This window comes from Marmota monax, unplaced genomic scaffold (assembly GCF_021218885.2).
Source record: "Marmota monax isolate L192 unplaced genomic scaffold, Marmota_monax_Labrador192_F-V1.1 WCK01_AAM20220418_F8-fsc00018, whole genome shotgun sequence".
Lineage (NCBI taxonomy): Eukaryota > Metazoa > Chordata > Mammalia > Rodentia > Sciuridae > Marmota > Marmota monax.
Window position 1 is genome coordinate 2,892,278 of NW_026692201.1, and position 16,104 is coordinate 2,908,381.

The following is a 16,104-nucleotide window of genomic DNA, read 5'->3' on the forward strand; positions in this document are numbered from 1 at the left end:
CCTTACCTTATGTAGCAGAAATATTACAGGCGTGCTTATGGCTTAGTGAAGACCTAAGTTTCTGTTCCAATTTCAGGAGCACCTCAGGCACGGAGATCCAGCAAACCACCTCTGGCTTGTGGCCAAGTACAGGCAGCACAGTCAACCGACACTGCAGGCTCTTCCTCCTCCTCTGCTCTGAGCGACACAATTTCCCAACTGTTGTAACTGCTCCCTTGTGTGTCTGCCAAATGTGCCAGTCACACTCCCCTAAACTCTGGTGAGCTCCGTGTAGCTCCGCAGGTCACACACCTTCACTGACTCCCACTGGGGATTGGCTCAGTTTTCCCTGATCTCACATCAACCTGAGCCCTCGGCCACCACCAGCTCCTCTCCGCTCCCACTTTCCAAGACTGCTCTGTCCACATGTGCTTTCCAGGTGTGAGAGCTGCCCTGGCTTCAGTAAACCTGAAGAAACCAACTGGGAAGGTGAGTGTACATTTGCATCCCACTGGACCATCCAGGAGCCGTAACTGGTATCTGCTGGTTGTCCCAGCCATGTCCATGTCCCAGCCATGTCCCCAGTAGCTTCATATTACACTCTGCTTGCCTCTAAATAACTCAAGGGATAAGTCTGGGGCCCAAATGAACCTTGAAGAGATATAAAATACATGGGGAGGAAATTTAGAAAGGTGCCCTAGGACGTGGTAAGCCAGAACCCTTTTGAGCGGATGAGAATTCTCAGGTCTACAGAAAGAGTGAAAAGTGACGTCCATCCTGCTGAGGGAGTTCCTGATCCCTCCAAAAAGACACTCCCATCAGCCCCACACCCCCAGCACACATCTGGCCTTTTCCTGAGGCCAGACGGGCAGATCTCATAGGTTCAGCTCCACAGAGACACGTGGTTATCAGTGTGGGACGGCGGTACCCTTGAGAACGCTTGGGCCCGGCAGAATGACGTTCCCAGTTTCAATTCCACTGTTCACCTTCCACCAGTGGCTCAGTTGCTTTCCTGAAATGAATCTGGCAGTGCCTCTTCATAGGAATCACAAGGTAACCATGACAAACCTCAAGCCAGTATTTGGCAAGGGAACACTGCTCAGAAAAACCTCTGATGACTTGGTTGTTTTCTTAGATTTTAAATGGAATCCTGTCCCTAAAGTCATAATATTATGACTGATGCTTCAAAGAAATTTTGCCTGGATAGGTTTTAAAAAGTAGACAAGGTTTCCAGGAAGGAATATTTTATATTAAAACATATTTTCTTCTTGTCCATGGTATATCTGATCTGTGATACCTCCCCATAAGTGCAGGGAAAGCAATGTTTTGGAACATACCCAAATCTAGGTTCTCCTGGTCCTCATGTTCACTCGGTTGAACCTCCAGGCTTTTGACACACTAAGAAAGATAAAGTCAGATGAGGTCTTTATTATTATTATTATTATATATAATGCTATACTTAATGTTTTTATTTTATTTTTGCAAACTAGAAAAACAATCTCGGGAAGCATCAGTAAAAACATGCTACATCATGTAAACAGAAAACTAGTCCTGTTCATAATTAATATTATTTAAGAACTAAAAATAAAAAAAGAGATCTGCCCTAAGCAGAAATACACCTGAATGCTGTCTATAGGTAAAACTTATTATTGGCAAAGAGCTGTACATATCAAACTTTAAGTAAAATTTGTTTTAGAAAATGAATTCAATCATCTTGCATTTACAACAACCCAGAAAGATAGCAAAGTTTAGTTATAAAGGGTAGAGATTGAGAATCTGATAAAAGAAACTGGATTTCAAATTATTCTAAAAGTGGCTTTAGGCACATGCCTGTTTGTTGAATTTATTTCTATTTTTATGACAACTAGATCTTAATTCCACTTTAACTCTGGATAAATGTGCAAAAATAAAAAAAAAAAGTGAAGCAGGGAATCATTCATTACCTTTACATCCTCCTTTTCGGTTGGTGATCTGCTGGACCCCACATTCTTAATCTCTGCAAAAGAAATAATTCTCATCAGGATCTGCTGATTAGAACTTGTTGGTTAAAAAAAGAAGAAGAAAGAAAAAAATAACCTAGATAACAAATATAATAAATGAGTGCCAGGAGCTGTCTGTAGTGCTAGCTAAGTTTGTTTGTTTGTTTGTTTTTCAGATAAAGCTTCTTTAAAATTGTCTCTCCCCAGAGAATTGACTATCCTATCACCTGACTACTCACTCTCTGGTATTTGTGCAGATCGAAATGTAAACAATCCCAGGAGCTCTCACAGGAAATCCTGGGGGGAAAGAAGGATCATTAAATAAATAAATGCCTTTGGTGCCAGAGGAAGGCTGCTCACTACCGAAGGCTCTTGAGAATACCGCAGATTGCCGGGCGGGTGGCTCGCACATCTAAAGCCAGCAGCTCGGGAGGCTGAGACAGGAGGATAGCAAATTGAATGCCTGCCTCAGCAACAGAGAAGTGCTAAGCAACTCAGTGAGACCCTGTCTCTAAATAAAATATAAAATAGGCCTGGGGATGTGGCTAAGTAGTCGAATGTCCTGAGTTCAATCCCCAGTACCCCCCCTCCAAAAAATAGCACAGACTGAGGACGTGATTTGTACCCACCTGAGAAAATCCCACTCATCTATTTCCTCAAACACCACAGATTTCAATGTCTCAGAAGAACTTTCAAAAGAGCATTATTCATTCTAGAAGAGGTCTGGCTTTTCCTGGCTCAGTGCTGAGAGTAGAACACTCCAGTGCAGCCCTCAGCTCCAGCCTCAGCCAGCCGCCGGGGCCACCCTGAGCTGAGCTGAGCAGTGTCCAGCCCTAGGCACCCCAGGAGTCCTCTCTCTGTAAAGGTTTTCCTGGAAACCGTGGTGGTCAGGATGTTCTGGGATGAACAGGAAGGTCCATTTAAGGGGACGTTTCTCTCTGTGGCTTGACTGATTGGTTCTCTTCCCAAATACTCAGTTGCCTGGAAACAAGAGCCACTACTGTCGAAATAACCCCCGGGAGCAGGTTTGGGAGTGGGGAAAATAAGTGTTGACATCCCTAGCAGGGGCAGATGGCTGAAAACCTTCGATCTGAATTTGTATAAATACACAACACTGTGGAGCCCGAGGCTCTTTTCTGGAATCTCACCTTCTGGTCACCAAGGTCCTACAAGATGCAAATCCTGATGAAATACCAACAGTTTTCCTCGAAAATGTATTAACTAGACTTTCCCAACTCTACTACTCCTACTGATTTCAGTTCTCTAATGCCTCAAACCTCCAAGTAGATTTACTCAAGCTCTTCCTACAGCCAGGAGTTTCCATCCATTCTGTTTAGAAAAGGGATATAGGGCTTCATTTACATGGCTCTCCATGACAAGTCATAAATAATAAGGGTCATAAATGACAAAGGTGGAGTTACTCATTACTTAATGAGACAGGATGGAGCAGAAAGCCACAATTCCATTTATCATATTTTTGTTGTTGTTGTTGTTGTTTGTTTGTTTTTTTGTTTTTAAGTCTGCTTAACAGCTGGATGTGCTGATGCATGCCTGTAATCACAGTTATTTGGGAGGCTGAGGCAGGAAGATCACAATTTTGAGGACAGCCTGGGCAAGTTAGCAAGATCCTGTTTCAAAATAAAAAATAAAAATGGTCGGGACATATAGCTTAGTGGTAAGAATGCTTAACAAAAATTTTTAATTTGTTTTATATCAAGAGATTCCTCAGAAAATTGGGAATGGAATCAACATTTGACCCAGCTATCCCACTCTTTTATTTATACCCAAAGGACTTAAAATCAGTATACTATAGTGACACAGCTACATCAATGTTTATAGCAGCTCAATTCATAGTAGCTAGACTATGGAACAACCTAGGTATCCCTCAATAGATGCATGGATAAAAAAATGTGCTGTATATACTCAATGAAATATTACTCAGCTTTAAAGAAAGTAAAATTATGGCATTTGCCAGTAAATGGTTGCAGTTGGATAATATCATGCTAAGAGAAATAAGCCAATCCCACAAAACCAAAGGCCAAATGTTTTCTCTAATATGTGGATGCTAATTCACAATAGGGGGTGGGGGGCACTAGAGAAGAATAGAATTACCTTACATTAGGTAGAAGGAAGTGATGGGAGGGGCGGAGAGGGGATGTGGAGATAGGAAATGTAGTAGAATGAAACAGACATTATTACTGTATGTATATATGTGACTGCATGACCAATATGATTTTATAACATGTACACTCAGAAAAATGAGAAATTATATCCCATCTATATATGATATATCAAAGTGTATAAATGCATTCTACTGTCATGTATAACTAATTAAAACAAATTTTAAAAGTTAAAAAAAAAGAATACTATAATTACACTACAAAACAGTATATCACTCTTGAATTCATACTGTATATTAGCTTCCATGATAAAAAATAAAGATGTAATAACCCCGATATTCTGTGGCTATGAGAACAATTCTCAACAGGGAGGGAGTCCTAGGGACAGAGCTGTGGCTGACACCCAGCCTGGACAGTTCATGTTACTCAGCATCCCTGCCAGCTTTTAGATGCACATCCCACACCAGGCCTCCAGGTGGCAGCAGAGTAACATCTGCATAAACGACATTGCCAGGGATATGACTATCTAAATGGGCCAACTTCTTCACCTTTTAAAGGCCTCCTTGTATGTGCCAAAATCCAAAATGCAAGTTTAATGTTTTTTGTCCAACTTTACAGATGCAGAATACTAATGTGAATCGCCTAGAATGGCATTCACCATATTTTAGGCACACAGCAGAGGTTTGGTCTTGAAACTCATACACTCACACTGTAAAAATTGGAGTAAGTGGAGATTAACTCCAAGGTGTTAAAAAGAAGGAGGGAAGGATAATCAGAACCAAAGTTTCAACAGATACATCTGCATTAGACATTGAGAGTCACACTTTTATTTTGCCCATTATAGGATATTTCTTTTCTTTTAAGATTTTTTTTTTTGCACAATGCACTTATTTTTTAAATTTATTTATTCTTATGTGGTGCTGAGGATCAAACCTAGTGCCTCACACATGCTAAGCAAGCGCCCTATCACTGAGCTACAATCCCAGCCCCCATTATAGGATATTTCTTTAAAGCCATCTCATACCATAAGCTCCTACACGATCATTATATTTCATTTCTAAAAAAGTCCATACAGATAGCATTTATTCAGAATGGTACCCATTTATTCCAGCTTGTTTATGAAAAAGATGACATGTTCACACCCAGTAGCTTAGGTTCAGTTTCCTTCCCTCTCCTGCCCCAAAAGATTGCTGTGCTGATCACTGGATGCCTACATTTTTTTTTCTTATCATCAACTGTGATTTTTTCCATTTTAAAGCAACTGCTACAAACTATATTAAAGCCAACAAATTTTCACAGAAAGTATAATTCATTTTTAAAATAACTTACAAATCTTTGTGACAATGTGCAGATTCAGGATAATAATATATCTTTAATTAATCTAGGACTAAGCAGAACTATATCTTAGAGCTTTCAATTTAGCACTCATTTTATCAGAGTTTAATTAAATTACTCCAGGAGAGTTTCTGCTAAATTAGTGGGATCCGTTTACACCAACCCAAGAACCACCAATTGCATAGTGCAATTAAACCACTGATTGCTATAGCAACCTTCAGCAGATAATGGTATAAGTAACTCTAGCTATTCTGTGTTCAAGGCCTATTAATCTTGCCTTGGAGGCCCACCCAAAAGGAAGGATTACGCCTCTAAATCAGACTTACAAAACTTGATAAACATGTTTTTTATTGCCAAATTATAATAGAACAAGAGCTAATCTCCAGTACTTATGTTCACTAGTGACACAGCATTAGCAAACAGGTTTTTGTTTTTTTTTTAAATCAGGGTTAAGTAGCTGCAAGATTAATATCAATGTGTCATTAAGAAGCAGATTTGTCTAAAACAATCTCAACTCTGTTCACAAGTTTTACTGTCTCCTTTTGCAAAATGGAACCAGTGTCTAAGCTTAGGCAAAGAAAAAGCTTACACCAAAGACACAAGATGCTCCACATTTTCCTTTAATTGCCATTTGGCTGTGCCATCCGACTCCTTCCCCAGGAAGGAGGGGGAGAAGAATCCTAATCAGAGCCAGCCAGACCACCAATGCTGCCCTGCCCTCAGGTTCAACTGTCCACAACCAAGTCCACGCCTGGCTTCAATCTGCAGAACAGCATCAACAACGCAGCTGGAAAACAAGGGTCATGCTCTCCATTTGTTCAACCCACCACATGAATGCCAAAAAAAAAAAACACCCTGAGACTGTTTACAGCAGGCCCTGGGTACCCCCCTTTGGCAATACACTAGGAACAGTTCACAGTCTTTGAATGACTCATTTTCTCCCAATAGGCTATGAATACCAGGAGGGCTGGGACCAAATTGATTTTGGCCCAACATCTGTATCTCCATCTTGGCACATACTAGGTGCCAAACAAATAAATGCTTCTCTCCTGCACCAACACCTATGAGGCTCAAAATATATACAGCTGACAAGATGGGGTAGATCATGAGGCAAGCTGCAGAGCAGAACAGGCAGGGGAAAGCTGCTTACTTTTTGACTCATTGATTCAACACTTTCAATGCTAGCTCTGTTTTATTACAACTAGAACTATTTTATTAGTGACCAGATAGATGAGTGACTTCCCTTGCTGTCTCCCCACCCTACCAGCTGTCAGTCCCTTGGTGCCTCATAGCAAGTACTTCACCTCCATGTTGCTACAACGTGTTACCCTAGTGTGCACACCCAATTCACAACTGCCAGAGAGCCAAAACGGCAAAGGGAACAAACGCTCCTAATTCAGTGACAATTATAACACTTGAACTTCTGTCCCAACATTCTAATTGATGTTGGTCCAATTTTTGTATCTGCTGCTTAGACATACTAGGTGCTTTTTCCTAAAAGTGGGAGTACTAATGAGCACTTTAATTTTGCCTGCCCAGGATAAATATGCACTGGGAGAAATGATAAGACATTTATCTACAGAAATATCAAAATGAGCTTTGTTCATTCAAAAGCCCCAACATGCCAGTCAATTTCACAAGCTCTACCCATCCCCACTGAACTACAGCCTTGGAAAAGCTATCAAGATGAGAAAAGAAATTCTTGCCCTGGAGGAACTCCAAACTGTGCTCTTTTAGAATGTAGTTTTTGTACTTACTCTCTGCATTATTTCTGAAAGAATGTAAGATATCATTTTGAAATACAGTTTTTAATTTAAATTACTTCCAATACTTTTTCAACAATAGTTACAAGAACTCTTTAAAAGGACTATAAAAAATATCAATACAACCACCATTAAGTTAAATTTTGGTATGTATCCCTCCTACAGAAGAGGAGGGCAAGAAGAATCCTCATCATATATTAAAATTATTTTACATCAATACATAAATTATTTCTATAGAGATATATAAAACAGCTTTATTGTGGTATAATTCACATACCATAAAATATACCCATTTAGCACATGTATTTCAATTGGTTTTAGTATATTCAGAGCTATGCCACATCACCACAATCAAGTTTAGAACATTCTCATTACGGCAAGAAACCCCACATCCATTATCTCATATCTCCCCAACCACACTACCACCCACTCCTGCAGCCCAGCCCTAGGCAGCCACTAATCTACTTTCTGTCTCAATGGATTTAGCCTGGACACTCCATATAAATGGAATCACAATATGAGGTCTTTTTTGAGATTTTTTTTGGGGGGAGGGGCAGGGGTACTGGGGATTGAACTCAGAGACACTTGGCCACTGAGCCACATCCCAGCCCTATTTTGTACTTTATTTAGAGACAGGGTCTCACTGAGTTGCTTAGTGCCTCAATTTTGCTGAGGCTAGCTTTGAACTCATGATCCTCCTGCCTCAGCCTCCCAAGCTGCTGGGATTACGATTACGGATGTGTGCCACCAAGATCTTTTGTGATTGTCTTCTTTCACTTAGCATGAGGGATTCAACGTTCATATATGCTGCAGTACTGTATCAGTAGTTCATTCTTTTTTACTGACAAACAGTATTTTGTTATCTCCCCCCATATATATATATATATATATATATATATATATATATATAATATTTTATTTATTAATACCTCTGCTGATGGACATTTGGGTTGGGTTGTTTCCGCTTTATGTCTATCATGAACAATGCTGCTATGAACATTCATGTACAAGGTTTTGTGTAGATATGCTTTTATTTCTTTTGAATATATACCTATATATACCTATGGGTGAACTTGTTGAGTCATATGATATTCTGTTTAATATATTCTTTTTTTTTTTTTTTTTTTTTGGTGCCAGGGATTGAACACAGAGCCTTAGCCACTGAGCCACATCCTCAGCCCTTTTATATTTTTTCAGAGAGGATCTCACTAAGTTGTTGAAGGTGTCCCTAAGTTGCTGAGGCTGACCTCAAACTTGATATCCTCCTGCCTCAGCCTCCCTGGTTGCAAGGATTACAGGGATGTACCACCATACTCAACTCTTTATATTTAATATATTCTTATATAGATTTTTACATCTCCTATACAATCTTGCCCCATTAAATCTCAAAGTAAAAAAAAAAAAACAGTTGTGGGGAACAAAAAGATACTTGCAGCCCCCAGATTTGGTTATAGTTATCAATTAAGCAGAAGCTCCAAGTCTTATATTTCAAAGTGAAGTAAGAGCATAATTTTGATTTAGAATTACTTTTTGTCCCTAAGACTTCAAGCTTAGATTCTAGTTCAGTTCAAGAAAACGGTTAGCTAATTTCAACTTCATTAGAATCCTTCACTGATTCTCCTGCCTGCTAACCTGAGCCAGCTGGAAGAAAGGCTCCATAGCAGATGTGAACTGCATTTGTTGCCTCTAGGTGAGCTCTGAGGAGCCTCTGAGCCCTGAGTTCACACATCCAGTGGTTCAGCTAAACGATCTCTCAAGTTCTCTATAGGTCAAAGTTTGAGCCTTTAATTCTGTGATGAACTGGCGGTAAGGAAGAGAATTTGGATTTTTGTGTGAGAAAATACTGATATTATTATAATAATGTGCAAAATGAGCATCCGACCAGCTTGACATTCCATCTTATCTTTGGTACTTTTAACAATGAAAATTGGTCCTTTTAGGAAAAAAAAAAACTGGCAAAGTCACTCTAAAGAAAACTCAGAAAAGGCTGAAGTATTCTGTAAAATGAAAGAAACAACTATAAATCATTTCCTGGAGCTGGGAGACATGTTCTCTGTGTATTTTTAAATTTTTTTAAAAATTGACATATTCTTGTACTAGGGAGGTGGGATAGAGTGTGGTAATTTGATAGATGGATACATTGTGTAATGATCAGATCCGGATAGTTACCATTCCCATCATTTGTTTTTGGGGGCTATGAATTCTTCCCTTCTAATCTTTATAAAATACACGTTGTTGTAAACGATAGTCACCGTGCTGTGCTGTAGACACAGAATGGATTCCTCCTGTGGAACTGTATATTGGTGCTGTCATCCAAACTCCCTCTAGCTCCTCTTCTCTCTCTTCCTACTGTCTGTCAAGTAATCACTGTTCTACTCTTTCTCTGTGATCAATTTTTCTTTTACTTCCACCTATGACTGAGAGATGCAGCATCTGTCTTTCTATGCCCGGCCTATTAAATTATGTCAAAATGCCAAAATCCCCTACTTGTAGATAAATGACACTAATCAAGGCCTTGGATAGAAATTCCAGGTGAGGATTAGGATATGGTTGTGTCCCCAACTGAATAATCATCCTGCAGAAAGTTTTCGAATTGCTGTCCTCAATCCCTCAATCCCCGGCTGTCCTGGCTTAAAGGACCTATATTTTGATAAAACAATTGAACCACATGCAATAGTTCTAAAAAACCCTGAGTTAGAGTATTTAAACTGAGAAATCTTGGGGAGGAAATTGTGTGTGGATAAAAACACTCTTGTCTTCCCAATGCCTTGTAGGAAATAAGGAGAATCCACCATGCAACCCTCTCTGTATCTCTCAAATCAAAGCACACAGGTAAGGGCCATACCTCCATCTAAAGAATGTCCAGGCAAAAACTCTGTTTATAAATGGTCATGTTATAGTATCTCAAAACCTATGCCTTTATAATTGAACTCACTATAGGCAGGCATTGTGCTCAGAACCAGACATCATGTGCTAAGCATTGACCTCATTAGATACTGTATTTTTATATTATTTTTACTATTAAGTATCATATGACACCCCAACCTCTACCTCCACCCGCCATTTTCTGCAAAAGCAAACACAGCGGGGTAATTTGCATGGTGCTGAAAATCTAGTCCAGGGCAGAGCTGAGGCTTTAGCAGAGCCTGCTTGTTGCAGGTATGTGTCATCTAGACAAGCCCGTGCATGCGGGTCACAAATCTCCCTTCATCAGGATTTGAGACAGATTACCATCTGGAATAGAGCTCCCTGCCAAGCAATGATTCTGATGTTTACACTTTTTCCATCACACAAATGCTAGAGAAAATTCTAAAACAGCACTCCAAACACTTAAACCAATAGATCCTCTGTTACATGGGGGTGGTTGGTATGTTGTAGTGTGGTGAGTAAGAGGGTAGCCTCCTGACCTGACTTCTGACAGCCTGGGCAAGTTGTGTCACCTCAGACAAGTAACATAATGACCTCTGGGTACTGCCACTTCCTCATACATAAAATGAGAAAACTGATTCCTGACTCCCAGAAATGTCCCTCCCAAGAACTGCTGGTATGTCTGTTCTGAGTGTGCACACTTCATTCAGCTCAGCTACTCACATAGTGCAGCTACTAACAAATGCTTGACGGAAATTAATAAAAGAAAATTCTTTGAGAGGACTTTTCTCACTTTGCTCCTTCTTCTTTTATTTATTTATTTATTTGGTTGGTTTGTTGTTGTTGTTGTTGTTTGTTTTGTTTTGTTTTTTTGGTTACTGCTGTATAACCAGTGCCTAGAACAATGCTGGACATAAGGTGGGCACTCAAATATTTACTGCATGATTAGGTAAAGGAGCCTACAGGACCCCTGTCCTCCCAAACTGTGTCTTGTGTTTGGATTCATGGCTCCTCCTGCAGATCACATCTGAGCCTCTGCCTCAGTCCTGGAGGAAATAATGTCATCCTCTCTTTTTTGTGATTGGAATTTATTTTCTTGTTAATGAAAATATGGGGGGAAGTCAACAAAGTTACAGACCAGTGACACAAAAGCTGAGACAACATATCATACAGACGGTTTCTTTTAACTACACAAGAATAAAAAGAAAGAAAGCAACTGGATTTATATAGTGGTAAGAGACATCGTATTTGTTCTTGTCTTGCATTATGGCTATAGATTCTAGGAGGGCAGTAGCTCTCAAAAGAAATATGATCCATTCATGTCATATGCATGTATGGATATAATACACCGAATCCCATTAATGTACAATTAATATGTATTAATTCAGTTTTTAGAAAAAAGAATTTCAGTGGAGGTGTAGCGAGGCCTGTAGGGTCTTGAATATTCAAGGCGATCACAAGTAGTTTGAAAATACCTCCCTGGATCCTGTCCAGTGTGACATTACTATAGTGATGAATGCCAAGAACCCAGGTGATAGTGAAAATGGAGGAAATAAGTCCAGAGAGAAGAGGTCTGGAGAAATGAAGAACAGCATCATTCTTCAAATTGCCTTCTGGACATTATTTCCATGAGATGTTGAGAACTACAGAAAGGGGTTCTTAAAGGCTTCTTTAAGCTGAGGATCTGCTAGGCCAAATAAGGTTGCATGGGTTTCCTGACTCATCACTTCCTAGAACTTATGAAACACTAAATGCATTTGCATCTCCAGTGTGGGGATTCATATACAGCATTTTCTATTTATTTGACCAAAGATTCTTTATCTTTCAGAATATCTTATGAGACTGGTGTTCTATACAATGCTCTTCAGGCATTCCTAAGGTAGAGAGATCAAACAACAACAAGAAAGCAAAGAAAAACATAGAGCCAGTTTGTGGATTAATAAATACTAATGGTCTATTAATTTTGAGCATATTAAAAAATGAGATGACTTTTGGGCCCGTTTAATTCATTCAGGATAACTTCCTATTATTCTGGAAGTGCAATTATAATCGTGAAATTATGCAAACATAATTGGTTCATAGGAATAATAATAAAATCATTCATTGCACCCAAAGGCAGAAGACTTAATTTCCAGGCTCAAGTTATAACCTATGACAGCTACAAAGGCAAGCTCCTCATCCATTCATTACCCCAAAAGGCACAGAAAAGCACAATTCATTTAAAAAAATCTTCTAGTAGATCTCAAAAAAAGTTTATGGTTAAAAGAAAAAGGAAGGAAGTCCTTATGCTCAAAATGCTTTGTTCTTTCAGTTGCATCTCTGTGGGCTCCTGAATGAACAAAACTGTTTTCATATTAGTTGAATACTGCCCTCTGCTGGAATGTGAATACAGCTTCTAATATTCCTTCAAGGGTAGATAAATACAAAAATGTATCTAGATGTACTATAAAATACACACATTATTAATATGGAACTAAAGGGAATTAAATTTCTACCCATTTTTTTAGTTTAGTGACTGCAGCCCTCTTTTTTATTTAATTGATTTTATTTTTTTTAAATACACAACAGTGGAATGCATTATAATTCTTATTACACATATAGGGCACAATTTTTCATAAAAACTTTGTATGTAAAGTATGTTCACGCCAATTCATGTCTTTATACATGTACTTTGTGGGTTTTTTTGCATTAAAATTCTTATTACACATATATACCACAATTTTTCATATCTCTGTATACAAAGTAGGTTGACACCCAATTCGTGTCTTCATACATGTTCTTTGGATGATGATGTCCATCACATTCCACCGTCCAACTGCAGCCCTCTTTACCTGGCTGCCTCACAGGTCCATCCAAACTCAACCTATCCAAAACTGAGTACATTTTTGGTCAATTCTGCTTGCTCTAAGGCCTATCCCACCTACAGACATACCCAGGGAAAGGAGGAATCATTTAGACTTCTCCCTTACCTCTGGCCCAATTAGACCCTGCACCTTCAGGAAAGGACTCACCTGTCTCCACCTCTCCCAGCTCATTACACTGCTGTGGTGCAGCCCATCTGCTGCATTCCTTCCAGCAGACCCGTGGCTGGTTCCCAGATTTCCACTTGGCCCTGCAAATCTATTCTCTATATTCCCTCCGGAATGACCATTCTAAACTAATAATCTAATCTAATTGTTTCAAACAGCTGTAGAGCAGTCGGGGAGGAGCTCCTATTCCTGGCCTCTTGTATATGTCCTGCCCGTCTGCCTGCCTCTCATGCCTGTATTCCTGGTATCACCACCACCACTACACACAGATGTACATGTACACACAAACACACATACTCACACACACACACACACACACACACACATCTATACTTCTAGGACTAAAAAATGACCAGCATTTCCCCTGATGCATCCTCCAGTTTAGGAGTCCATACTGCATGTTTTTCTACCATCTGGAAGCCTTCCCTATATTAGTTCACAGCTCCAGGGGGTACTTCTTTCAAGAAGCTTCCCCTGATCCATCCACTGTCAAGTCTGCAGTATGCTCACAGTGTGATCTGCAAATGACTCCCAGAGCAATTATACTTTTCTGAGAGAGCTTGTTTTCTCATCCCCAACCCCAAACTGGAAGCCCCTTAAATATAAGAACTTGGAATTTAAGTACTTATTTAGAGTTTTTTTTTTTTCTAAATTAGTTTAAAGGGGGATTACAATGCAGAAAAGAAGAACAGAATAGGGATGAAGAGCATGAGAAGAAGATCACCATTAAACAGGGACAAGAGGGGGGAGGGAAAGGGAGAGAGAAGGGAAATTGCATGGTAATGGAAGGAGACCCTCATTGTTATACAAAATTACATATAAGAGGAAGTGAGGGGAAAGGGAAAAAAAACAAGAGAGAGAATTGAATTACAGTAGATGGGGTAGAGAGAGAAGATGGGAGGGGAGGGGAGTGGGGATAGTAGAGGATAGGAAAGGCAGCAGAATACAACAGACACTAGTATGGCAGTATGTAAAAAAGTGGATGTGTAACCGATGTGAATCTGCAATATGTATACGGGGTAAAAATGGGAGTTCATAATCCACGTGAATCAAATATATGAAATATGATATGTCAAGAGCTTTGTAATATTTTGAACAACTAATAATAAAAAAATTAAAAAAAAATAAAATAAAATGAAAATAACCACCCCCCCAAAAAAGAGAAAATTAGGGTTATAGTACAAAAACACTGAAAAAAAAACCCAGCATAACCATATGTACTTCTGTTTAATGAATGTCTTCCCTGTCAACTGATGTATTACAAATCAGACTTTTAAAAAATTTATTTTGATACCAGGATTGGACCCAGGGACACTTAACCACTGAGCTACATCCTCAGTCCTTTTTATTTTGATTTTGAAATGGTCTCACTAAGTTGCTGAGGCTGGCCTTGAACTTGTGATCCTCCTGCCTTCTAAGGCATGCATCACCGAACTCAGTCAGACAACTTGGTCCTCTCTACTCCTATGACTATTCCAGACCGCATCTTCAGACAGATTACTGCACATCTGAAATCTTCAACTGCAACTGCACTGTGACCTTAGCTCTTAAGTACACTTAATCATCAATTACTCCTGCTCTCTAGCTTTATGGAGCCCACTATTCCATGAACTCCATATGTTTTGTTTTGTTTTGTTTTGTTTTGTTACTGGGGATTGAACCCAGGGGCACTTAACCAGTGAACCACATCCCAACCCCCCAACCCCGCATTTTTTTTTTTTTTTTTTGATACCAGGGATTGAACCTGGGTGTATTTAACCACTGAGCCATATCCCTGGCCCTTTTTACTTTTTAAGACAGGGTTTTACTAAGTTGCTTAGAGCCATGCTAAGCTTCTGAGGCTGGCTTTGAACTTGCAATCTTCCTGCTCTGGCTTCCTGAGCCGCTGGATTACAGGCAACACCCCACCCAGCTATGAGGATTTTTCTATATATATCAGCATTATTGATGTATTGAGTAACATCATTATTGGGGTAGGGGAGTATAAAATACTTAACAGTATCCCTGGACTCTGACAAGTCGCTGCAAGTAAGCACCCTACCACCATTGTGAAAACCATAAAAGTCTCCAGACACTGCAAACTGTCCCCCTGTGGGGTCACTGAAAAATTATCCCCAGTGGAGAACTTCTAATCTAGATTTAAAATGTGATCATACCCAGTGCATGGCCAGGTGTACAGATGTGTTCAGTAGAATGACAATCTGACCTATCTGATACCTTATTAACAATAGATTTAGCATCAGTGGATTAATAAGTGTAATGCACTCTTCTTCCAGTTCTTGGAATGGATGTGGCAAAGTCAGCAAACTTTTTTTAAATGTTAGAGCTGTTCATGTCACTTCCATTTGAGAAAACAAAAACCAACAGATAAAGCAGTATACAAAAATTAAGATCTAGAAACTAAGAGTAATAAAAGGTAATTGCTTCAGATACTCCTCAATTTCAGTAGGACTATAGGGCATTCTTCAGTTCTTTTTTGTTGTTTAAATATTATGCAGAACCAATAAGACCATAGCCTCCCTGCTTTTGTCATAGTGGGAAGTGACCCAGGACTGAAACATACATCAGCCCTAAAGCTCTTCCTTAAAACCTAAGGCTCTGGAAGGGCAGCAGAATAGAGCAGACAATATGATTGATGTATATACATTCCATGTATGTATTATATGTCAAAATACATTCTGCTGTCATGTATGACTAAAAAAAAATAAAAATAAATCGTATGGTTAAAAAAAACAAAACAAAAAAACAATGGAGAAAAGATATACAAGCTAATAAAAAAAATTAGAAGTTGACTTAAAAAAAGCGCTGGCAAAACTGGAAATCCATATGTAGCAAAATGAAATTAAACCTCTCTCACCCTGCACAAAAATCAAGAAATAATAAATGGAATGGATTCAAATTAAATAGCTTTTTCTCAGCAAAGGAAACAATTAATAAAGTGAGGAGAGCTATGTATGTGTGTATGCGTGTGTGTGTGTACATGTATATCTGTGTATAGATTTTCTCCCACGGATTGGGAGAAAATCTTTAC

At 39.2% G+C, this 16,104-nt stretch overlaps 1 protein-coding gene across 3 annotated transcripts in view; it reads right to left on the reverse strand.

Moving 5' to 3' along the window:
• The window catches only part of Arhgef28 (Rho guanine nucleotide exchange factor 28), a 299,305-nt gene that overhangs the window by 137,941 nt on the left and 145,260 nt on the right, over positions 1-16,104 (reverse strand). For all 3 annotated transcript variants that reach the window (XM_058574125.1, XM_046427126.2, XM_046427118.2), the window contains exons 8-9: positions 1,923-1,975; positions 1,317-1,377 (exon numbers count right to left, since the gene is read on the reverse strand). In XM_058574125.1, coding sequence (XP_058430108.1) covers positions 1,317-1,377; positions 1,923-1,975 — 114 coding nt within the window. The remainder of the gene's footprint in view (positions 1-1,316; positions 1,378-1,922; positions 1,976-16,104) is intronic.